The 24,458-nt window shown below is 38.5% G+C and overlaps 2 protein-coding genes across 2 annotated transcripts in view; one reads left to right on the forward strand and one right to left on the reverse strand.

Moving 5' to 3' along the window:
• krt222 (keratin 222) overlaps nucleotides 1-12,731 on the reverse strand; it is a 35,275-nt gene extending 22,544 nt beyond the window's left edge. The window contains exons 1-4 of the mRNA XM_042484366.1: nucleotides 12,683-12,731; nucleotides 12,447-12,488; nucleotides 2,106-2,282; nucleotides 1,640-1,843 (exon numbers count right to left, since the gene is read on the reverse strand). Of these exons, the coding sequence (XP_042340300.1) occupies nucleotides 1,640-1,837 (198 nt within the window). The 5' untranslated portion in view covers nucleotides 1,838-1,843; nucleotides 2,106-2,282; nucleotides 12,447-12,488; nucleotides 12,683-12,731. The remainder of the gene's footprint in view (nucleotides 1-1,639; nucleotides 1,844-2,105; nucleotides 2,283-12,446; nucleotides 12,489-12,682) is intronic.
• A 1,616-nt stretch (nucleotides 12,732-14,347) lies between these two features.
• Nucleotides 14,348-19,695, forward strand: krt97 (keratin 97). The gene is made up of 8 exons (XM_042484367.1): nucleotides 14,348-14,906; nucleotides 15,872-15,954; nucleotides 16,193-16,349; nucleotides 17,190-17,354; nucleotides 17,486-17,611; nucleotides 18,467-18,687; nucleotides 18,805-18,839; nucleotides 18,946-19,695. Exons 1-8 carry the CDS (start codon nucleotides 14,523-14,525, stop codon nucleotides 19,050-19,052), a joined length of 1,278 nt encoding a protein of 425 aa, XP_042340301.1. The 5' UTR covers nucleotides 14,348-14,522; the 3' UTR covers nucleotides 19,053-19,695.
• Nucleotides 19,696-24,458: the final 4,763 nt, after the last annotated feature.

Genomic DNA, 24,458 nt, shown 5'->3' on the forward strand with positions numbered 1-24,458 from the left:
GATTTTCACCAGGAGCTGAATAATCCACAGAGGTCTTTTTTTCTCCAAAACAAACAAACCCTGTTATTAAACCTGGTAAAAACACTGAATGGAGCTGTTTCACATTACAAATCAGTGTTTCTACAATACTGCTCGGCATGTCACAGACGGCCCGCTAACACAGCACCTGCTAAGGTCAGCTCACCTTTGTTTTCTGATCATTTAAGATCCAGATGTTCAGGAGGTTTTGACCAGGAGCAAAATTATCTTTAGGGGTCTCCTTCTCTCCAAACAAACAGTGATTTAGACCACTTAAAACACTGATGTAAGCAGACTGACGTCAAAATCAGTCTTATTATGACGCTGCTCTTTGCAGAGTGGTTGCTAGCTGCAGTGGACGACATGAAAACATGAATGGACCTTTCTAGAGCCAGTGTTTAGTTTGTCCATTCTGGGCTACTGTAGAAATATGGCGCTGCAGCATGGCGACATCCATGGACAAGGCCTCCCTCCCTGTTTTTATATAAACGGCTCATTCTAAGGTAACAAAAAAATTACGATTCCCATTTTCAGGTCATTATACACTACAGAAAAAAAGTATTATATTATTTTTCATTTTTGCCAATATATCCCCCTAAATCATACATACTGGACCTAAAAGCCAATATCGTTCTTATTTGCTACAAGGAAAACTTCAGTCAAGTAGATATCTTTCCTCATCACACCTTTAATGTTCCCGAGATACATCATAGAGCAGGTATTTGGGATTTCACATCCAAAAATATTTTTCAACAACTGTATTAACATTATCTCAGTATTACGGGATCTTTGTATAGGTCAAGCCTCCATGATTTAGAACATTTCAAGACTTTTTAAGGAGCCACGGTTCCTCTGTTGTGGGTTGTGAGAAATCATTTTTGATCCTTCAAAGACTGATCTACTGTATTTGACCTGTTTTTAAACATCACTAATGAGTATTTTGTTGCTCTTGGTTTAGAAGTATTTTCTCAGAAGGTAATTTTTTACATAATTATGAGAGATTTCTTTTAGTTTGATGCCAAATGAGTTTTATCTAGTTGGTTTTGAAAATGTTTTTACGTAAAAAGATAAGAGGGTGCTGTTTCTGGAGGTGTGAAAACATGAAGTTTACCAATAATCAACAGCAATTTTATAACTTTCATAGCCTAAAATGCATGCTTAACCATCACACATTGTCAGTCCCTCTATCAACAACTTTGCGAGTGTTCAAAGGGTTAATGTTACATGCTGGTTTACATCAATGTAATGTAACACCACCAGCACGGAGGTGGCTGTCTTCAAACCGGACCTGCCACTGTCCTTAAGCCACTTTGCCCAGCCTTTAAGTGAACATGCATTTGAGACTGTTCACATGATGTTGCATGCAGCTGTCAGCAACACTAGTAATCCGCCGTGTCTCTGTTTTGACTGCATTCATTGCTGTCTGATTATACACACCTGCTCCTGTTGTCTGCCAGCCAATATGGCCTTGAGCCGATGTAATGGAGTATAATCATTAAACAACACTGTCATATCTTTGTCTGGCAAACAGCTGTGCAATATGCAACACTTTTTAATAGTCTAAGCGATTCCAAATAATCATCTAACAGCTTAAAATCTCTCCACACAAACAGAGTCTAACCTGGGCACGGAGCTCCTTGACAGTCTGTTCCTGCTGGGACCAATCCCGAGAGCGGGAGGTGCTCCTGACGCCCCATTCGGCTATCTGAGCCTCCAGCCGCTGGTTAGCCTCCTGCAGCCTGTTCACCTGCTCCAGGAAGCCCTTTAAGCGGGCATTTAGACCCCACATGGTGTGACTGGAGTCCTGCAGCAAGTCCATGGAGACCTGAGAGAGCGCACACCCAGATGTTTACAGGCTCACACAACGAGGCGCTGACATTTCCATACAGTCAAATGACATGGCCGGTAGTGCCTGCGATGGCTAAAACATTCAGATAGGACGCGACTGACGGACTTCTGTTTCTTGCAGGATGCATACACAGTCATACAAAGCTACTATAACTTTAACAGCAAACACTCCACCATCTGTTTCCGATCACACGCTGCCAAGGCGTTAACTAGGTAAATGTTTACCCAGTGATACTCACCTGAGGCGACGTGGCCTTCCAGGAATAAGGCACAGAAACTGTAGTAACGAGGCAGTCTGTTCTCCTGGTCACACTGAGCTGATCCACCACTCCCCACAGCTTAGCCACATTCCTCTACAGCGATCTGGTCAACACTTTCTGCTTCCCACTGTGTCCCAGGTCATCAGCAGCAGGCCCCTGAGACAGAGCAGACAGGCTGCTGTTAACCTGCCGATATCACCGTTTACTTCTCAGATCGTAGTCTTCAGGTTCATCCACAACAGGGATGTTCCTCCCTGTCCCACCTCACCCCCCCCCAGGCAGCATGTGGGAGAGGGGAGAGCAGTGGGGGTAAGCACTGGACACTGTGCTTACATCACCAGCACTCTGGGGCCCTTTGTACTCTCTGATCCAGGATTACTGAGCCGCTTTCAAACAGGCAGCAACACAAGCTGTGGAGGGAATGTTCAGGGAGACACAGTGACAGGACCTGTGTGTGTGTGTGTGTGTGTGTGTGTGTGTGTGTGTGTGTGTGTGTGTGTGTGTGTGTGTGTGTGTATTTGAGTGGTGCTTTAATAAGAGGTTACCAATACATGTACTGTAATTACTGTGAAATATGTGTCCCTGTGCACTGTTCTGAAGTCAAGTAACACTTTGTGCAGAGTTACACTGTTTCTCAATAACAGTGTTGGCTGGTTTTAGATTAAAGTGAGCTTTTTTTTTAAAAATCTGTCTAGGCCAAAAGTTTCATCTTCTTAATATTATGATGTGCCCATCAATGTTTCCTTGGATACAATGGTGACAGATATTCCACAATTTTGTTTCAGCAAAGCAACATTATGTTTTTAGCGTGTGTATATATTTTCATAGCTTTCTTGTACCACCAACAGATGGCAGGATCACAGATATCATACTGTGCTGAAATTATTTTCGGCTTTAGTATAAGACGTATGTTTGATTAAGCTTGAGTGTGGTATTAAGATTTCACTGAATGTTAAAAGGCCAATCAGTGATCCAAATGTAAACAAATGGAAAAAGACTGTAACGTGGCATTGATCTCCAATTGACTGGCATTCAATGCAGAGAATAACACAAGGCTATACAACAACGGTATGTATTAACTCTTTCTGACAATAAGGTCAGACTGTAGCTTGCTAAACAGTGGCCACTGTGGCTTTAGGTGGAAATCACAGGCTAAATGCTAAAATATAGCATAATGGCCATGCCATGCCAAAAAATGTCACAACAAAGTGTATTTGTGCATCTTTGGGAAAAACCTGTGCTAGAAGCTTGATAACGTAAAGAACTCGCAAAGCTTATTGGTGACCAGATGAAACCATGCGAATAGCTTTCCACACTAACAACTTTGCAAACTGTCATAAAGCCAGCTGACAGTTTATTAAAGAGATGTTTTAGTGCCACTGATTGCTGTCTCATCACTGTCTGCATACCAGTCCTCTTTCGTGAAGTAGATCATTATCCTCCTGAGGAGGTTCAATAAAAGTGGATGATGCAACACAGCTCATAAAAGCTTCCTCCAGCTTCCTCTCACCACAAAGGTCACCAGCAGCAGTTTGCTATTGGTCACAACACAAATCTGTTGTCCACCAAAACTTGTCACAAAAATTTACTGCTGAAAAATGTAGGCTTTTTAAATGCTGGTATGACATGAGTGTTGTTAACTTCACAACAATATTCATCTGGAGTTGGCTAACATTAGCCAACCGTAGCCACCTTATGCTACTAGTTTTACAAGACCAAGAAAAAAACTGAAGCTGCATACACACACACACACACACCAAAAAACAAAGCAAAATAAAAAGAACTGAATTACCACCTTGCATATTTATGCCTCCACAAGCAGTCAATTTACAGTTTACATGTCCGTTCAGAGACACATATGAAGCCATGACAGCAGACAAAGCTTCAGATATGGATGTTGTAACAAATAAGCGACAAATTCTAAAACATGGAAGCTTCATACACATTTTCAACCCAGCAGATGAAGATCGATTCAATCAGCAGAGTTTTTGAGATTAGTGTCACCAGTGTCTTCCCTTCTGTTCACAAGTTATGGGCTTGAATAATTACAACAAAAGTGTCTTTGAAGAATATTTTGACGTCAGACTGAAGTTGACCTTTGACCTTTTGGATATAAAATGTTATCACTTCATCATTTTATCTTATTAGACATTTGTGTGAAAGTTTTTTTCACATAAATAGCGAATGAATTCGAAAAACGTCGCAATGACCTCCTCGACCTTTGATCACCAGTTTATCCATGAGTACAAGTGGACGTTTGTGCCAAATTTTAGGGAAACTCCCTCAAGGCATTCCCGAGTCATCAAGTTCATGAAAGCGGGAAAGATGGATGGACGGATGGACAGATGGACAGATGGACAGATGGACGGATGGACAGATGGATGACCCAAAACTATATTGCCTCTGGCCACGACTTTCGTTGACCCGCATGCATAAAAAAATGTGTACAAATTTAGCAATATTACCTCTTATTTCTTATGTGTTAAAAAAAATCATCTTTCAAAAGTCAAAGAGCATCAAAATAACGGCTTGCTCACATCACAAAAATGAATGAACTGTGAATGATGAAGACTTTTGATACAAGGTTTCACTGTTAGGAGATTCTCCCTTTTATAATGTGTTACTCTGTTCCTAATTCGTCTTCTAGGAGACGCTTTTGTAAATTTGCAAACAATGTATCTGAGGATTTGCTTATCAGACGACTTGAAGATGGTAAACAAGCCTGCCCTGCTGAGAGACAGGATGTGGGGATTATTAAAGGTAAGCGTTCACTTTTATCTGCTACAACCATTGTGCAAATATTGTCTCAGTCTCATCTTTTATTCTTTGCGCAGAGAAAGGACAGACGAGGAGAAACCAGCTGACTTTCTCATGTGGTTTTGCTAACAGTTCGCCAAAGTTGTGGTTTCACTTATTTGTATGGTCTGAAAAAGAGCTGATTTACTGACAGAGAGAAACAGGAGAAAATGTCCATTATGAGACAGTAAAGCAGGGAAACGTGTGGGAAGAGGGAAATGTTGATGCAATTTTTAATTAAACACACACACACACACACAAAGCATGCTGACTAACCAAACAGTGCCAGACAGGACTGCTCGGACACTTACCATCATCACCCTCCCACAACCTCTCAGCGAGGTGGCCTGCTGTTGGCAAGAGGGCAGCGATGATGATGATTAACAAGGTTGTTAGTTAAAATCCTGGAAAAGTGACACTTGTCAGGGCGCTGCACGCAGCTCTAGTCTAAGTGTCTGGGACAAATGATGTCTGCTGTGACTACAAACAGGGAATGTCATCGAGCCGGTTTTTAGTTGTCATGTTGCTCCCACAAAGATCAAAGAAATCTCTCACTCTGTCGCACGCCATTTGGAAAAGGGTTTGGCAAGAGGAATCACGATACTGAGGGCTACATGGAAAAGCAGGTAGTGACTTGTTAGTAAGTTCAGAGCAGAGGTGAAGGCTGCAGAGGTGGACAATGCCTTCAAGAGAATGAAAACAAACAAGTCAGCCTCAGATTACGGGTTTAACAGTCTCATGCGCTCCCTCCTGTACCTGACCTTTGTGACCTTTCATTCCTCTGCCTCTGTTTCCCGCGAGGGTGGGCGCCAAGGAGCTCTTTGATCGTTTCTCATGTGACCACTCGTTTCTGTACAAGGGCCATTTTACTACAGCCGTTTGACGGAAAAAAGAAAAAGAAATACCCATTATGAAAACATGCTACACTTTGATCCATTCTCTGACATTTATAAAACAAACTCCACGCCAGAAGGTTTTGTCTGAACATGATATCATTACAAAAGCCTCTTGAGTTTTGGATTGGAAGGTATTGTGGTTTAAATCCAAAACCACAGGAGGGATTATGTCCACATAAACTGTTTAACAGACTGTTCTGTTGGGGCTATGTTCAGCTACAGTATGTCTCATGTGCTTCTGCTGGCTGTCAAAAGTTAAGAAGCCCCAATAATAGTCTTAAGAAGACCACATCACTCAACCAAGTGCCCTTTCAGTCACTCATTATTTATACTTCTACTGGAAATAATCATTACAATAATCATCATTGTACCATTTGACCACTCAAATGTGTAACGTAAAAGGGACCGCTGGTAGTTGGTAACTAAAGAGAAATTATCTGCCAACTCTACTGTTTTCGTCAACTCTGTGGACAGTTCTAGCATCTTTCTGCTAATTGTTTTGGTTTTCTAGCCCTAAACTTTACTGTTTTGATTCAGTCTTACATCTGATTAGAGTACATTTTTAAGCAAAAAAGCTAAGATACACCCACTGTGTGATATTTGCCCAGCATCAAACTGTAAATCAATCTTGGAACCCATTGGCTATTGTTTAAAGCCACATGGGGCCTAAGATCATATTTTTGTGGTTAAACAGAGGAAGCCAGCGGAGCCAGACACATCAGCTTATCTCTATAAAGTGATATGAATGCAGATAAATTTGATAAAGGCTAATATAAAGCTGACAGTGTCAGCCGATAGACAGCGGGTTCAGAGATTGCATTTAAACAAATGCTTAACACTTCTCACCACTGACTGTTTACCTGCTGTTCAAACTATGATTGATAAAGACAACTCGGATTACAAACCGAAACCAGAGCACTTCTGATTCCTGGGTCCTGTTGCCAACAGATTCCTCATACATATGCTGGTATGTTTATAGAAATTCATGGTGGACAGAAAAAGTTTGTGAATAACTCACTGTTGCCAACCAATGTCAGCGGAGAGTATAACTGCGCAGGCTTTGGAATTATATATTTTTCATTATTCCATACCTTCCTGAATTTTCACAGGGGTATATGGCAAATGATGGTATTTGTCTGCGAAGCGATCTACCCCCCAACTTCCCCCCCTCACATTCCCTTACCCTGACCAGTGACTTTCCCATGTACGGAAGGCACTACTTTCCTTATTAAACAGAGAAGTACAACGGTACACCTTCTGAATTCAAGTTTCTCTTTTTCACCAAACTAGGAGCTCAACTGCCTTGTTAACGCCTCACAAAGCACACTATACAAAAAGTCCACAAAATCAAAATAAAACTCACCAAAATCGCCATGTTAAGTCTTTCTGCTGTCAGTTCTGGTTTGGTCGAAATAACTCTATAATTCACCCACTTAAATGTGAAAATATGCTGTTTTCTCCAGCTTTCTCTCACTGCTTTTGCTAGCTGGCTGTTTACAGACATCTAAAGTTATCCCCTGACCATTATCTGACCTTTCCACCAGAAACTGACCTCTAGTGGCATGTACTGTGCACTACATACAGTAAAAAATCATATGGTTGGGATTTCAAAACACCCTGGTATACCATAACACAATGATACCACCCAAGTCTAATAAAGCCTACTCAAATAGTCACTACATGTCACACGATTACATTACAAACTCATTTGCACATTTGCAACATCATAAGTAACTATTCAAATATTAACAAGATTTTTAAAAAATGAACTTTTAAATTAAGTCATACGAAACTTAACTGACTCTGACTAAATCTAGCATTATCTTTTTTTAAAAGCTGCCTTTTTATGAAAGCAGTACAGACTGCAGAACTGAGGTATTATGAACAGAGAGGATTCAGACATTATAAACTCACTCGTGAACTCTTTTGAGAAAAATGTAGTTTTTTTTTTTTTTTTTTAGAACAAAATCAAAGAGTTCCCCAGAAAAACAATGGGGAACAGTGATTGGTTGTTGGGTACACTCGCATTTCTGTGTGGCTGATGATTGGCTGCTGTTTTCCTCCACTCACTGAACACAGAAAAGAGCTAAGATCTGCCAAAAGAAATCATCTAAAGTTTTCATTAGGCACCATATCTCATAAATTTTCTTTTTATTAAATAATAAATTGCAAAAGAGGTCCAAAGAGTCACCAATGCTTTGTAATGTTCAGTGTCAACATACATTTGACCATGTAGTGTTTCTCTGTATGTAGTGTTTTGGAACATAATGGAGATTTTTGCATTATAACAAACGCCAGACTTTAAGGCTCTATCATTTAGTGCTGTTTATCACTTTTACGTAAGCCAATTAGTAACTTTACAGACACAGAATCAACAAGCCCATCCTTGTTTTTCACAGTATCAGAACCAGAAGGTGCACATTTTCAGCCAGCAACTTTCCCTTACACCCTAATTCTATCGAACAAATCCTCCACACCTCAGGCTCCGATGCTGATCGTGCCAGTGGTGAATTATGTGGTTGCTGTCTAAATAGACAACCTGACACGCATCATTCCATACATTTCAAAGTTTACCGTCAAAAAGACAAAGATGGCACACAGATAAAAGAAATAACTTTGAAGGTTTTACACAATGAAGCAGCTTGTTTCTTCATGCATGAACCAGCAGGGAGGTTCCTCCTGATTGTCTGGGAAAGATGGTTGAAGACAATGCCACCTCGAAAACAATGTGTAATTATCGTCCATCATCAAAGCTGCTTTTTGCCATCCCACGCTGGTTCTTATACAAGTATCAAAAAGCATCAAAAAACCTAAGTTTCTGTCTTCCCTAAAGGCTGTAAAGGATCAGCTGATTTTAAACACACTGGGTGTTAACACATTTTGTTGGTTAATGTTAATGTTAATGTTAAACCCCTGAGGAACTTAGGTGGTTAACATCAAACACGACCCATTAAATATTTACATTACAAGGAAAAAGTAATGCGACAAGGGCTTGAGAAATAATTATCTTCATCATAATTTGTTTGACATTTGCCAACGCCCCAGGGTGACATCATACCTGCTCCTCAGAAAACAATTACAATAGGAGTACATCACTCAGTTGTCAATCATTCTGATGCAGAACAAGGATGGGCAAATGTTTCAATCAGACAAACAAGTTAGGGCCGTTGGGGGTGGTGCACCACCCAACCCGCAAAAATATGTAATGATCAACCATCGGAACCTGACCCATAAACTCCCAACTTCATATCATTAAAGTGACACTATTGTCAGGAATGAGGACTGAGACATGGACAGAGTGCCGCATGTGTATTGGTGTGTGTGTGTGTGTGTGTGTGTGTGTGTGTGTGTGTGTGTCTGTGTGTGGGAGTGTGGGAGTGTGGGAGTGCATGTTTAAGAGAGAGAGAGAGGGAGAGACAGCCAGAAAGAGGGGAAGAGAAGGTGGAAGGTGGACTATTTCAAGCAGTGGTACCGGTAAATCTGTAATCATCACTGCTTTATCACTTCTTGACCCCCACCAAAATTTGTGATTTTTATATTCCAGTTAATGTTTAAAAAAATCACCATGTTGGTCAGAGGTCGATGACAGTTGTACTTATGTCTGGCGAGGTGATATAGTAAACTGAGAAGAGGAACTTCTCTGTTTGATCTAACCTCTCGTGATAATGTGACAAGATGATTAACCTAAATTAGACTATGAGAAAAGCCTGTCAATAAAAAAGGCATTCAGGGACAGCAAGGTGGTGTAGTGTGACACAGAGAACTGAGCTGAACTTAAGTTATAGTTTTTTGATCTGGCATATGCCATTATAGCTTATATCTATAGTTAGTAAAAGAGTGATTCATTATATAATAAAATATTGTTCCAATAAACAAAATGTACAAAAAAAAATAGTATAGTTATAATAGTTAGGCCGACATTACACATAGGTCACAGGGGTTCATTAAAGTTGTTAAATTCAAAACATTCTACTTTGCTCATTAACGAGTCAACTCCCCTCTAAATTTGCACTGGGTATTGTTGTGTATGGTAAAAATAAAAAAAACAAATTCAGTAACAATAGCAGAGCCTTTTAAGTGATAGCAATACCAACAGAATACTTCATTTAATATCTTTTTTCTGCTACTTCATCAAACATCATGTGACTGGAAGCATTATGTTAATTACTTGATTTACTTTGATTTACCCTGTTACAAGTTTTTTGTTAGCTTTATTAAGCGTTAAATTTAAAATATATAGCTTTATGGAGCCCAGCCACTGGCACACACTAATGTGACATTAATCATCCTTGCCATTTTAACGCTGGTTTAATCTCCTTCGTCAGTTTAACTTTAGTTTAAACATCTGTGTTGTTAGGTTATTCTGTGTATAGAAAAGCTTATCTGAAGACTTTTGTATTTGCCTTAAGATGTATTTACATGTCAGTACTTCCATCAGTTCTTACGAAATGCTTACAGGGAAATGTTGCTACATACTGGAAAAACTGCCTCAGAGGACTGGTTTACTGAAGGTGAAAAAATTCCCATTAACTGAAAGCAAATTAAAAGGTAGTTAAAAATCCCAACAGCTAAAGGAAACCTGATTAAAGCACAGCACCTGCTCATCCACCCATTAATTACAGTAGAACACCACCCAGTCTCTTGTAATTGATCCATTTCACATCGTCCATACTGGTAGTTATAAATAATAAAAGTGATAAATGGACCTGTTTCATGGGCATTAGAGCCTATTCATTTTCAAAGTGATTATCAGAAATGAAAACAAGGTTGTTTGACTGCTATGGAAAAAATGATAATATGATCTGAGCTACCTTGATGAATCCGGAGTTTACCATTAATGCTGCCAAGATACATTTTAACTGTGCTGCAAAACAGTTTCTTGCACAGGCCATTACACGCTTGGTAGCAGACAGAAAGTGAGTTATTCCTTATCATAATTTCAAAACACTGTCATAGTCATTCTCCCAGTCTTGTGCAACTACCAAAGGAGGGATCAGACAACATGCTGTGTTTTGTGACTAGCTTCTGTGATACACCTGTTGCAAATTGAGGTCACTTGAATTAAATCATGCTGACAGACAAACCAACACAGACCTGCCTGGATATCATCAAACCACAACATTGCACAAAATGATTATTATCCAAAGGCGATTGAAGACCTCTGCTTTCTGTTAAAGGGGATTGTGGAAGAAGCACTGAAAATATTTGTGTTTTTAGTCAAGTCCTACATCAGATGTTAGTTGAAAAGTGAATTTTTTTAAAGTCTCATCAGGGGTTTAACTCTATCACTATCTCCCCAGTCACAAAAAGAAAATGTTGAAACTGTACATGCCTGCAAACCACAAATTTGCTACATTTGCATATTTAATAGTTTCACATGTATCAAATCAATGTTTTGTAAGTGACAGCTGGCTTTGTCATCCACGGGTGGAGGAAATGATTGATAGCATATCTGCAAACGACCGTTTGAGATTAACAAACAACAAAACCGGTTGTGATTTTAGGCTCCAAACTTGGGTTTTCTCACGTGGGTTTTCCTCATTCTCATAGTTGCACAAAAAGTGCAGATGTTTTTTTTCAACATGACATCTCTGCATTTCCTGTTGAAATTGTGCCCCCAAACTGGGTATTTAAAGCCAAAACATTATCTTTTTCTAACCGTAACCAAGTGGTTTTTGTGTCTAACCCTAACCACACATTGTTGATATATCAACTACATAATAACATGCAAATGTAACATAGTTGTTAAGGTTTCCCAAACATTCATTTATTTGTGGCAGCCCACAACAAATACATGAATCTGAAACATCTGCTGCCAGAAATAGATTTTCTATTTTTAGAGCTGGACCATTTATCAAGAGCGCTGTTGAAATATATACACCCTTCAGTTATGCATTGCACCTCTCAGAGCGCAGACCAACAGAACATCAGGTGCATTAAAAATGAAACGTTGCCGTTCATTCTGCAGGGTCTAAAAGTTTGCATTTACTTGCAGCAGCTGCTCCTGTCACCCACTGACCTGATCTGATCAATTGTGAACGGATCGACGGATCAACTGTTCCCCCTGCAAGTCACAAACTGCTGAGGAAAAACTAAAAAATAAAGCATGGATAACTCCACCTGTGTTGCCTTCACTAACCCGCAAAACACACCTCTTCCTTTAAAGAGGTGATGAATGGGGACACAAACGCATTTAAAAGAACTGTCAGCTATCACTACACATCAACTCTAAATCTACGGGAAACACTGTATTGGTAGTTTGCAGAAGTGCACAATGCCAACATTTTATCTCATGGGTTGTTATTACAGCACAAATAAGAAACACTGTACACACAAGTGACTGCAGATGTGGGAAAACATATTTTTGCTATCAGTAAAAGCAGTCTTTAAAAAACAATTGTTCACACAAGGCCACTATATAAGAACAACTGATGTTAGCTGATCTGCATTACATTCTGTATAAGTTAGTTTAAAGAAGTGAATAATACATAACAGGGCAATTGCCTTAAATATCTAAAACTAACAATATCCTCACTGCCTCTGGAGTTTATAAAAACCCATGTGTAAGCAAGAAATAATAGGCTACTGGAGACATACAACTGAGAGTAGGCCATGCAAAAAAGCTCACCTGTAACAGCTGATGCAACAGCAGCATCCTGAGGCAGGAACACTACAACAAAGAAGTTGTCAATTAACTGTGTGATCGCTGAGAGTTGTGCCAATGTCCAGGGTAATAAGATCATGTCATTTTAATTAAAGTCATTTCGAAAACAAAAGGGGTCTGGGGCAAATGTTCAAGCACCTTAGCAACACAGGGTAGTAACGTGTAAACAGTTTCAAATGCGAGTGTGGGAGAATACTTACAGCATAAATAACGTGTCCTTTAATAAAACTTGTTGTATATGCTGTAGACAGACACGGATTACTTGAAATAGGTGTTACATTACTAGAGAAAACCAGGAAACCGAGGGAAAATGTCGCGCCATTAGCTTTTCGGCTTTTCCTCAAGCGGTACAAAACTACAATTACCAGAATGCAAAGCGCGAATGCTCCCGCTCCTGGGTGACGTACCACGGACGTAACACGAGCTCGGCGGAACTCGGCCGTTTCAAACCAGAAAACAACATGGCAGCCGGCATAAAACAGACGACCGCAAAACGGTAAGCTAAAATGTGTCAGAAAACATTTCAGGCGAAAAATAGGCAACACAGTTACATGGATTGGGGTTAAATTACGGCTTAGTTTTACCGCTTGGTGTCAACATTTTCAGCCTCGGTTTTACAATATAGAAAACATAAACATTAAGGCGGCTGCCTCTTGTGCATAAATTCTGGTAGTACAGACAAACAGCGCATTAAAATATGATTCGGAAAATATTTTAAGCTAGAAATAGAACAGTAGTAACATAATCTCGGTTTATATTTGACCGGGATTGCCTAGTTTTACCGCTTGATAGGAGTTTGGTCTCTGGATCCACTGTAATGTCAGGAAGGATTTAAGATGAGATGAGCAGGAAGAGCCGGCCGCTGGTAAGGGACTGTTCATTATTTATCAGGGTAGGGGTGGTGCAAAACATTGGAGGCATGCCATTTTTAAGCACTGTGGAGGGACTTGTGTTTTTTATTTTTCTTAGGAAAAAGACATAAAGATTTTAATGGTTGTAGGCTATTTTGTGTTTATTTTACATACACTTTGAACCCGAAATCGCGCTGGGGGGTTTGAAAGACCGGTTTCCACCAAAAGAACACAATTTATTATAACTAGAAACTGTAAAAATATCATCTTTTTTTTTATATCATCCACAGCCCTTGTTGTTTGTCATCAAAATCAGTGGTTTACATTAGTAAAGTACTAATATGACATTGTAAAAAATATTCTGTTACAGGTAAATGTTCAGCAGTGGAAATTTCACTTTAGTGGAAGTACGCTAGGTATAATTAGAAAAAAGTGTCAAAAATAAAAGTAACCAGTGCTGATAAATCTTAAATCAATCAATCAAACAAACAAATTTTACGAAATTAGTGGATTTAGAGAAATGTATAAATCAGGAAAAAAAGCTGGGTAAAATGTCTAGGAAAGGGGTGAAAACGTGGAAAAAAAAGCCAGGGGAAATTATTGCAACTATAACCATATTTATAATGAACATACTTACATATTTTCAGATATGGTACAGAAAATCATCATTCTAAGCACTTATTTTAATGCATTATATTGTTTGTTGATTTAAAAAAAAAAAAAAAATCTTTTTTTGTTGCTAAATTTCATATAATTCTTTTTCCCTTTTTTTTAAAACTAATTTTTCATGTTTGAGTTGCTCTTCGCCTTCCCATGTTTTTATTTTTTTATTTTAAATGAAGCCAATTTGCTGAGGCTTCACAGGGTTAATCATTTCCGCCTGAGATTAGGGGTATCAGACAGGCTTAATTAAAGTTGACAGGCTCGCTGAAGAATGCATCACACGCCTATGAGTCGTTGAAATCGGGAAGTAAACCTGAATGCCTAACGCTAGCCACCACGCCCTGTGTGGTCACACCTGTGATGGTGGCCAGCAGCATCTTTCCTGCTACCTGTTGGGCTGCTCCCACCCCCAGGAAGAAGGGTATAAAATGCGTCCTGCGGGCCGCCTCAGCACCAGCTCCTCCAGACCTCCTGAGGTTAGACAAGTTTACGTGAACTCTGTACGCGAGCCAGAACATAAGTCACCATGAGCGCCACTCGCTATTCGTTTTCCAGCTCCTCCGTCTCCGCTGCGCCCGTGCTGTCAAAATCCAGGCGGACTCCGAGCGTCCATGGCTGTGCAGGTGGTAAAACAGTCTTGATGTCCTACGCCTCCAACGGCATCGGCGCAGGCTATGACTTCGGAGGGGGTTACGGAGGTGCGGGGATCAATTTCGGCGTCGCAGGCGGCGAGAAAGCGACCATGCAGAACCTCAATGACCGTCTGGCTTCCTACCTGGAGAAGGTGCGCTCTCTGGAGGCTGCCAATACCAAGCTGGAGTGTCAGATCCGCGAGTGGTACGAGAAGCAGACCCCCACAGTCAGGGACTACAGCAAGTACCTGGTCATCATTGAGGACCTGCGCAAGAAGGTGAGCTTCCTCCTCCCCACAGACACATGAACCAAAATGTCTCTATAAGCTCAAATTCACCCCCGTGAAAAAATGTATATTTTATCCACAAATAAGGTTTTTAATGTTTTTATCCCCTGTTCCCAAATTTACCTACATCATTTGTTGCCATGCTGTTATTTGTTGATTCCCCTGGTTAAACTTATATTAAGATTAAATTACAAAATAATTTCGATAAATGCAATTAAACAACTCTAATGATTAAAGATGAATTTTCTCATGTGTAGTGTGTTAAAACTCAACACAAACCATTGTAGACAATCTTTTATTTATTTATTGCAGATTCACTATTAAATTCTAGTCAGCAGAATAATTTTTAGTTAGTTATATGTATCTCCAAGCCCTTAATAGTGTCAGCTGGTTTTTATGTTATTTTATATCTTCATATTTGTTTTTATTTTATGGCTTCATTTTTTTTTCATTTGATTGTTTAATATTTTTATTTTTATATTTTGAAACTTACAGTTAGCTAGTTCTTATAACCATACTTTTATGTAGTTTATATTAGGTTTTATATTTTCTATATATGGTATTTTATGTGTGTTATACATTTTCTACTTTGCTATTTTAGTCCTTGTATTTGCATGCTGTATCTCCACTTCAACTTTGTATTGCAATTCTTATCCTGTCTTATCTTATCCTGTCTTGTCTTATCCTGTCTTATCTTATCCTGTCTTGTCTTATCCTGTCTTATCTTATTATTGTTTCTCACTACATTGCTCTCAATTGATGAGCAAATGTGATAATTGTACAATGTTATTCCAGTTTAAAGCAACTACAATGAAATGTAAGTCAGGTGTTAAACTATTTTCAATACACCCTGGTGGCCCACATTCTAGAAATAATTCACGGACACACATGGATGGTTGTATTATATTTGTGTAAGAAACTACTGACAATGTTTCTCTTATTTTTTCTTTTTTTAGATCAGTGTTGCCACACAGGACAATGCCAGGCTGATGCTGCAGATCGATAATGCCAGACTGGCAGCTGAGGATTTCAGAATCAAGTGAGTGGAGGTTTATCAGAAGACTTGACAGATGCGATAACTTGACATGACATTCGTAAGGCAGTTCCAGGCTATGTGGACTTACTGTCACAGGGGTGTAACGGTCAACAGAGTAATAAAACTGGTGTGACTGGTTTTGGTGGAGCTCCACTTTGTCTTTTTTGTTGTTGGTGGTAACACTAATTAAGCAGGTGCAGCAACATGAACCTCTATGCCTTTGTTTGTTTGTTCTTGACAGGTTTGAGAATGAAATGGCAGTGCGCATGTCAGTGGAGCAGGACATCGCCGGACTGCGCAAGGTTCTGGATGACCTGACCGTAGTCCGCTCCGACCTGGAGGTGCAGGTGGAGGGCCTGAAGGAGGAGCTGGTCTACCTGAAGAAGAACCATGCAGAGGTGAAAGATCTACTCTTAGGAATTGCATCACAGTATCTCAGTAGACTCCTTTTGCACGACATAACAAAACGTCAGCCTTGTTCAGTGTTAAAATAGTTTCCTGACATGATCAAAAGGAAATATTAGTGAGCCATTCCTCTCATAGTTTTTGGAAAGTCTTTTGGGCACAGTGCCAGAAAGTTGAAGGTTAAAACAATCTTAAAATAGTTTCTCATGAGACAGTTTGTCAGCTATTTGCTTAATGTCTCCCAGTGTTATCTTTGGCTTGTACAAACAACAGCTTATGCAGAACTTGTTGGATTGTCGGCTGCGCCTTCAGGATGTGTACCGATAGGCACTGCTGCCGGCCCCAGGGTGCTGTCAAAAACAGTGACGCAAATAACATGACAGATGTTAGTTTCATTTATAAATGCTATAAAAGCTCTTCTACATGATCATCAATGAAGATAATTAGATACATCAGATAAGGGTTCATTATGACAAATGTTTGGCATCATCACTTTAATTAACCCTTTGAAATCAGTTTTATTGTGCTGCATTCAGATACCTTTACAAGCTATTTCACCATTTGAAGCAAACTGGTTTGATTTTTTTCAAAAACTGTTGAAATGACGAATGAGCCAATGTAACTTTTGCTGAACAGCGGCCCTTATGACCACAAGCGGTAACTACAGAATTCTAAAATGTGAAACAGCAGCACATCTTAAAAGAGTAATAAAGACAGTGAACTGACTAAGTAACTGAGTTAAACAACATGTATCCATTTAAAGTTCGCATGAGCTAAATGTGGGTTTTATTTTTAAACTCATCTGACCTTTGACTTTGTTATGCTGCCTGTAGGAGATGGCGGCCCTGCGTGGCCAAGTTACCAGCAACTCTGTGAATGTGGAGGTGGATGCCAAACCTCAGGAAAACCTCGCCAGTACCATGGAACAGATCAGACTGCAGTATGAGGGCATTGCTGAGAAGAATCGCCGTGAAATGGAGGCCTGGTACCAGGCCAAGGTGAGGGGAAACCAGAGAATATGCCCATTACATGTCATGGCATGCCTGCATTTAACTGAAAATGTGTCCTAAATTCCAAGTGATTACCAAACAGCCTGAATAGCATTTTTACAATTTGTCACGTCTTCCAGTTTGATGCCCTGAGCAAGGAGGTGGCGTCCAGCACAGAGACCCTCCAGACCTCCCGTACTGAGATCAATGAGCTCAAGAAGACCCTGCAGTCCCTGCAGATCGAGCTGCAGTCTCAGCTCAGCCTGGTAATTCACATCCTATATTAGCAGATTCACCAGTCCATACTGCAAATATACATTTTCATGCAATCATTTTTTTCACCGTATTATAGCGCTTCAACATCACCAATACCAACACCAACACCAAATCTGTCATCTTTGATTTGTATAACACACCTTAGTTACATATTTTACAACATGTTTGGCTATAGAGTGCTGCAGGAATTAATTTATTTGCCAGTCGTCACTGGGTTTTAGATTATTGCATAAAATAAGCTCTGTGGAAAACAAAAAATTGATACTTCCACATTTTGTTCAGTGGGATAATCTTCAAAAATGAACACCACTGTTACGATTTTGGAAGCAAAAATATAATCGCCAGAGGGAAAAAAGCTAACGTTAGGCTATAAACAGACAACACTATGGTTGCATGACTTCACTGTCACGCTACAACAAGGGTTTTAAGCCAATTTCAGAGTGATGATGTGCTGTAATTTCCTTTAGCCGCTTGTTAGCAGCTGCCTTTTTTAAGACCCATAAAAGCACCTATGTCGTACAACAAAATGTAAAAGTATTTGTGTTAACCACAGACCTTATTTCAGCCATCTAACCTAAAGCCGTTGAAAAATTGCTTTGTCTCAAGGGAACTGGAAGTGCAGAAAGACTTGCTCATTTCCATGTTTTAGGACTCATTCCTGCAGCACTTATTACACACCATAAATAGTCAGTAGGTCAGTAAACCTGTCAGTCAGCTTTGTAAAAACTTCCTCACCCAGTTTTGTTTTGTTTGTTTATTTACACTTGAGGCAATGTAAAGTTAGAAGACAAGCAATTAGCACTCCATAAACCCTCATATCTCCTCCTGTGTTTCCTCCCGTGCAGAAAGCTGCCTTGGAGGGCCAGCTGGCAGAGACTGAGTCTCGCTACAGCCTGCAGCTGAGCCAGCTTCAGGCCATGGTCAACAGCCTAGAGACAGAGCTCTCACAGGTGAGGAATGACATCGAGAGGCAGGCCCGCGAATACCAGATCCTGCTCGATATCAAGACCAGGCTGGAGCTGGAGATAGCCGAGTACAGAAGACTGCTGGATGGAGGGGATGTTAAGTAAGGGGATTTTTTTTTAAATTAGTTTGTGAAAAACAAAAAGAAAAGTCCAACTTGATGTATGATAGCTGAATAAGGCAGGCACAATTACACAATTAACATTTGTCTGTCTTCTAGGACAACTGTTGTCAAAACCGTGGAAGTGGTCAAACGTAAGCTCACATAACCACAGATATATATATATTTTTTTTTTTTTGCTTTTTGCTTGTAAAAAATAATCATGCTACAAGTTAAACTTTGTTTTGATTTCATCTGCAGCTAAACCAGTCGTAACCACAAGAACAAGGACAGTGGTTGAGCAGATCGTTGATGGACAAGTGGTATCCCGCACGGAGGATGTGGACACAGAGGTTATCAATAAGTAGACAGACTGGGTCCCAACATATCTCAGTCAAATGATGAATCAGTAGTAGAAGAAACTAGCCCCAAGAGGTCCTCCTGTATTTTTTCTGTTTTCTGACACCCATGTGAAAACATTTTATTATTTCACTCAGGTCTAAAATCTGTCTCTGTCTGTTTATTTCACTCTCCAAATATTTGAGTTGATATTTGGATTTACTGACAGAAAATATTTAAAATAAACAAAACCAAAAACATGCTTTAAATGACAACAATGTGTAAATGTTGGAGACAACCATATTATATAATTTACTTTTTTCGTTTTTTTCGTTTTCCTTTGATTTTTAAAACCCCATTTAGCCGAGTCAATGAAAACTTTACAGACCATCCTCTAATCTCCTGAAATACCAAATTTAGACAACAGGTGGCACTGTGAGCCCTGGAAAGGATAAACACATTTTTAAGAATTGAGGCTATTTCTTCTCTGGCCACTGGATTGAATAAAAATGTGGAGATATAAAAGAAAGATGGTATCTTTTTTTTGCAATTTTTCTGAGCATGTCAGTGTAAGAGATAATAGAAATGTTTTTGCGTTAAATACTGTGTGTGAAATCAAATAAAAGTGCTTGTTCAAATACAATAACCATGAATAAATCGCACCATTCTCAAGATGGTTGTTGTTCTCTTTTTGTTTTTTTCTCAAAATTAAGTCAACACTTTCCATAAATCTTGTGTAAAACCTGCAGTGAAAGGAGAATAAACCTCTAACTTCCACTTGTTTCATCTCCATTTGCACAAAGATAAGAAATTATAAACCAGGCTATATAGAAGCTATTGTGTCCAACTGCACTTGTTTCTCTCTTTGTCTAAATGTTACATTTTTTAAGAAGCTAACACAAAGCTAATAAGACTTCTTATGTGGCTACACAACTATTTCAACACTCAGAGTATTTGCTTTCTCTGCTTACCTTCATGCTATGTGCAAATATTTATAAAAGCCTACAGGGAGAGAGTCATTGTAACCATTAAGAGCTTTCTGTGTATTACTTTCTTCAATGAGTTGTTTACTTTGCTGCAATGGTCCATCTCCCTCAAAGGAGTATTTACAACTGGATCAGTAAAATTTATGATCTTGACTGAGACTTGTAACTTTTAGACTAAGACAAAATAATACATTTCTTCTCTAACAAATAATAAGTTAAATTCATAAGGAATAAAACTTGCCACTGCTAGATTTAAAACACTCTGATTTGTCAGGGGAACCAATGTCTTATGTTCCCCAGCTCTCCATCGCATATAATTTGAACTTGAAAAAGATGATTGTCAGTTCTGTATTCGTTCAATGTGACATGAGTTAGGCAAGGGCAAAAAAAAAAAAAAAAAATCAAAACTCTGAGAGTGATGAAATCATCTAAATATAGTTACCAATTGCATACCAAATAATAATGATAAAAAAAGAATTAATTATTGAAGAAAGAAAAAGAAAATCTCAATTAAGGAATGAAAAGGACTAGCTAAGGAAGAGAGAAGAGGTCTCGGGCCAGGTTTGATTTACATTTATTAGCAGGTTAAAGTCAGGATAAGGTAAAACATCCATAACTGTTCCCTATCTCCAAACAGGTTGAGGTGAAGAAAAAAAGTCTTCATAATGGGGTCTGAAACCTTCAAACGTGATCTTATTTGTCAGTTTTAATCTTACATTTGAATCAATTCATGGCTCTTTGTCATGTAAGGATACGGTCCCTGCAGTAACTACATCTTCAGGGCTGTTTGGTAGCTCATGGGTGGGGTCAGGAAAGGGAGGTGGCTGTATATTGTTTTTGTTTTTCAATACGAGGTTAGGGTCTTTAATTTTTCCATTTGCCAGATTGGAAATGAACTTAAATTTGACGCTTTTAATTTGAGATTTGCTCTAGAAAAAAATAATGCAAATTTTATGCAAAATGTGTGTGTGTGTGCAAATTTAACTTAACTTTTTGCACTACAACAGACACCATTGAACCAGTTTGCAGACTTTATGATTTCTCTGCTGTGTTTTAGCATTTTCTCATTATTGTCACTTATAGCAACATTGGATATAGTTAAATGTTTTGCTTTAACTGACCTCAAACATAATTAAATGTAACAGTTAAATAGTGAAAAAGTTTAGACTATTTTCTCCTTGTACATGCAGTGTTTTCATTTGTCCACTAGATGTCGGTATGTTTACTCTTTATAGCAGTCTTGGATATGAAGATAATCAGTTTCTGTGAGAATGTCTTCTTCACACAGAGGCAGTGTAGTTACTTTCTCATCAGTGTAACTTAACTAACAGAATTTTTTTCTATCATTACTGAATATTATAGAAAATAGTTCCAGCAGAGATCATTTTTCCATTATCTTACCTAAATGTTTCAAGACAAGTTTCATGACAAGTTTCAAGACAACCGTATAGAGGCAAATGTTTGCAATATTATCGTTTGCAGCAGCAGGGGAGGGGTTCAGGGTTCCCCCATATGGTAGCTACTTTTATATTTAATGCTTAGCTTAGTTTCTATTTTAAAATAATAACAAAAGAAACCTTATTTAAAATTAATCTGGGGTCAAATGACAGATTTTTCAGCATTAGTGTTATTTGTAATATAGCTATTTTTTCCCCTTTTGATCAAATAATCACTGTTTTTCTCCTGCTGTTGCACCATTTTGACATTACTTTGATATGCCTTTTTCAAATGGAATATTATTCATTCTTCTGTACTACTTCAAAACTTTAAAAAATTGCAAATCAGTTTAACTTCTCTGCAAAGAATGCTGTTAACCTGCCACCTTCAAAAATAACTTTGTTCAATAGCGAGTTCCTTAATCAGACGTTTTAGTCAAAACTGCTGCCGATGTACATCGGTGTAACACTAATAAATATAGCTTGATTGTTATGTAATAGGATTCATAACACAGCCCCTGATATCCAGCAACAAGCTCTTACACCAAAAGTACATTGCCGTTACTAACAATCCTCACTTCTTATCTATTTCATTGTTGTTTTGCACAGCAAGGAACTTTTTGTATTTCTCGACATCCCCTGAGAGAATGAGACACTGAAGGTGAGACAATGAAAAAAAGGCTGCAGGGTGTTTGCAGTAGTAGCAGAAGTATTCAGAAAAGTAGCAGTACTGACGTGTAAGAATACTCTGCTACAAGTCCTGCATTGCAGAGCTTACTTACTGCATGTGAAAGTGCAGAAGTATTAGTATCAATATATACTTAAAGTACCAAAAGTAAAAGTCACTATTATGCAGTATACATTTCAGAAAAATATATAATATTGGATCATAATTATTGATGCATTAGTGTGTTCATCACTTCAATGTTGCGTTCGATAAATGTGGAGCTCATTTAAATTATTTTATACCTCTGGCTTAGTATGTTAACCTGTAATAGTTTATCATAATGTATTATTAAATTAAGATTTTGTATTAATAATTTGAAACAGCAAAGTAACTAAAGCTATCAAGAAAAATGTAGTGGAATAAAAAGTATCATATTTCCCTCTGTAGTGAAGTAAAAGTAGCATGAAATAAAAATACTCAAGTAAAATTGTTGGAGTAAATGCACATAGTTACATCCCAACCCTGGGTATTTGTACTGAACTTGCCTATATCTTAATGTCTGTAATTTTCTGTTTCTGAGGAGACACATGGATGTGGAAAACAAGTTTTGAAACGTGTGGTTCCACTCCGTCAGCTGCATTAAAACTATTAAAAACCTGAATTTCATAATCAAGCCATTTCATTTATAGTTTCACAATTACGCATAGGTGTTATCCTGTTTACTACATGTTTACCAGCAGGCTTTATTAACTCTGACAGAGCAGACTGAACAGATCCTACATGTGGAGCAAAGAGCCACTGAAGCAGGGCCTCTCTGTCCTGCAGACTCCACTCAGGGTTTATTTATAGTCTGAGGTCTGCAGCAAAAGATCTGCTCGTGCTGAAGCACGACTCTGTCACTCCGGGCCGGTGGTCCCTAGTCACGACCGAAATGATGACAAAATTTTGCACCACGGGAAGCTGACGTCACCGCGGTACAGTCACCTCCTCGGTGACGTCACGTGACGGAGGCTCTGTGGCAGCAGCTGGGGTTAATGCCATCTGCTGGATGGACTCAGCCACTCACCCGGCATTACGTCATCGGGGAGAAACCGGTGCCAGCTCTGGATCGGTATAGCCTGGGAGTCTGGATCTGAATGCAAAACGAGCCGAGAGAGAAATCAGTCTGACCGAGGCTGTTTTTGGACAGGAGCTTCAACCTCTCTAAGATTAGCTGACAACACTAAAAAAAACACTCATCTAAAACAGGCAAAGTAAACTCTTATAACTTATAGTTACAGTTTATTTGGCTTATGCAAAGTAGCAAATGGGGAATATAAAATTGTGGAATTACATTTAAAAAACAGTTAATCTATCAGAGAAATAAAAAAATAAGATAAATACAAGAAAGTATCAGATAAGATAATAAAGGAAAACAATATAGTCTTTGCCCTTTGGCTAACATTGTCAACACTAATATCGATTAATGTACATAGTCCCTGCTGAAATTACAAAAGTGTAAAAAACAACAAAAAAAACCTAATAAACAAAAAAAAAAAAAAAAAACACAAAAAAAAACAGGTAACACATGTCGTATTTGAGCTCTTCTTATGGTGCAAAACACAATTTTAGCTTTAACAACACATACTTAGGCTATGGATAAGACAGCCTGCATCAAACAAGGTAATATACATAACAAAATACAGAAAACAAAGTCAGATGCATAAAATAAGATACATAAAACAAAGTAATATATATAAAATAACATACACAGAACAGAGTAATATGCGTAACATAATATACATAAAACCAAGTAATATAGGCCTACATTACATAAGATAAATAAAACAAAGTAAATACATATAATAAGTTACATAATACACATAACATAAGACTGATAAAACAAGTAATACACATAAGATAAATAACACATACCTACACATCATCAGATACATAGAATAAATTAATATACATAATGATATATATAACATAGTAATATACCTACACAACACAGGATACATAAAACATAGCCTAATATACATAAGATACATTTTACAAAATAATATACATAGCACATACAATACAATATACATCAAGTGACAAGACAAAGGTTAGATGTAGACTAGAAAAAATTAATAAAGCTGCATATGCAGAATTCATATGCATAAAACATACAAAATGTGTTTGATAAAAAAAGATGATCATGACTTATCTGTTTCTATGGTATGGATACATTCAAAAACCAAAAACCTCGGAGATAGCCTGGATGTTCAAACTATCTCAGACAACCACGGAAAGAACTAGAAAATGAGATCTCTCTCTTTCGCTCCCTCTCTCTCTCTCTGTGTATGTGTGTGTGTGTGTGTG

The sequence above is a fragment of the Plectropomus leopardus genome, chromosome 4, assembly GCF_008729295.1.
Source record: "Plectropomus leopardus isolate mb chromosome 4, YSFRI_Pleo_2.0, whole genome shotgun sequence".
Taxonomy (NCBI): domain Eukaryota; kingdom Metazoa; phylum Chordata; class Actinopteri; order Perciformes; family Serranidae; genus Plectropomus; species Plectropomus leopardus.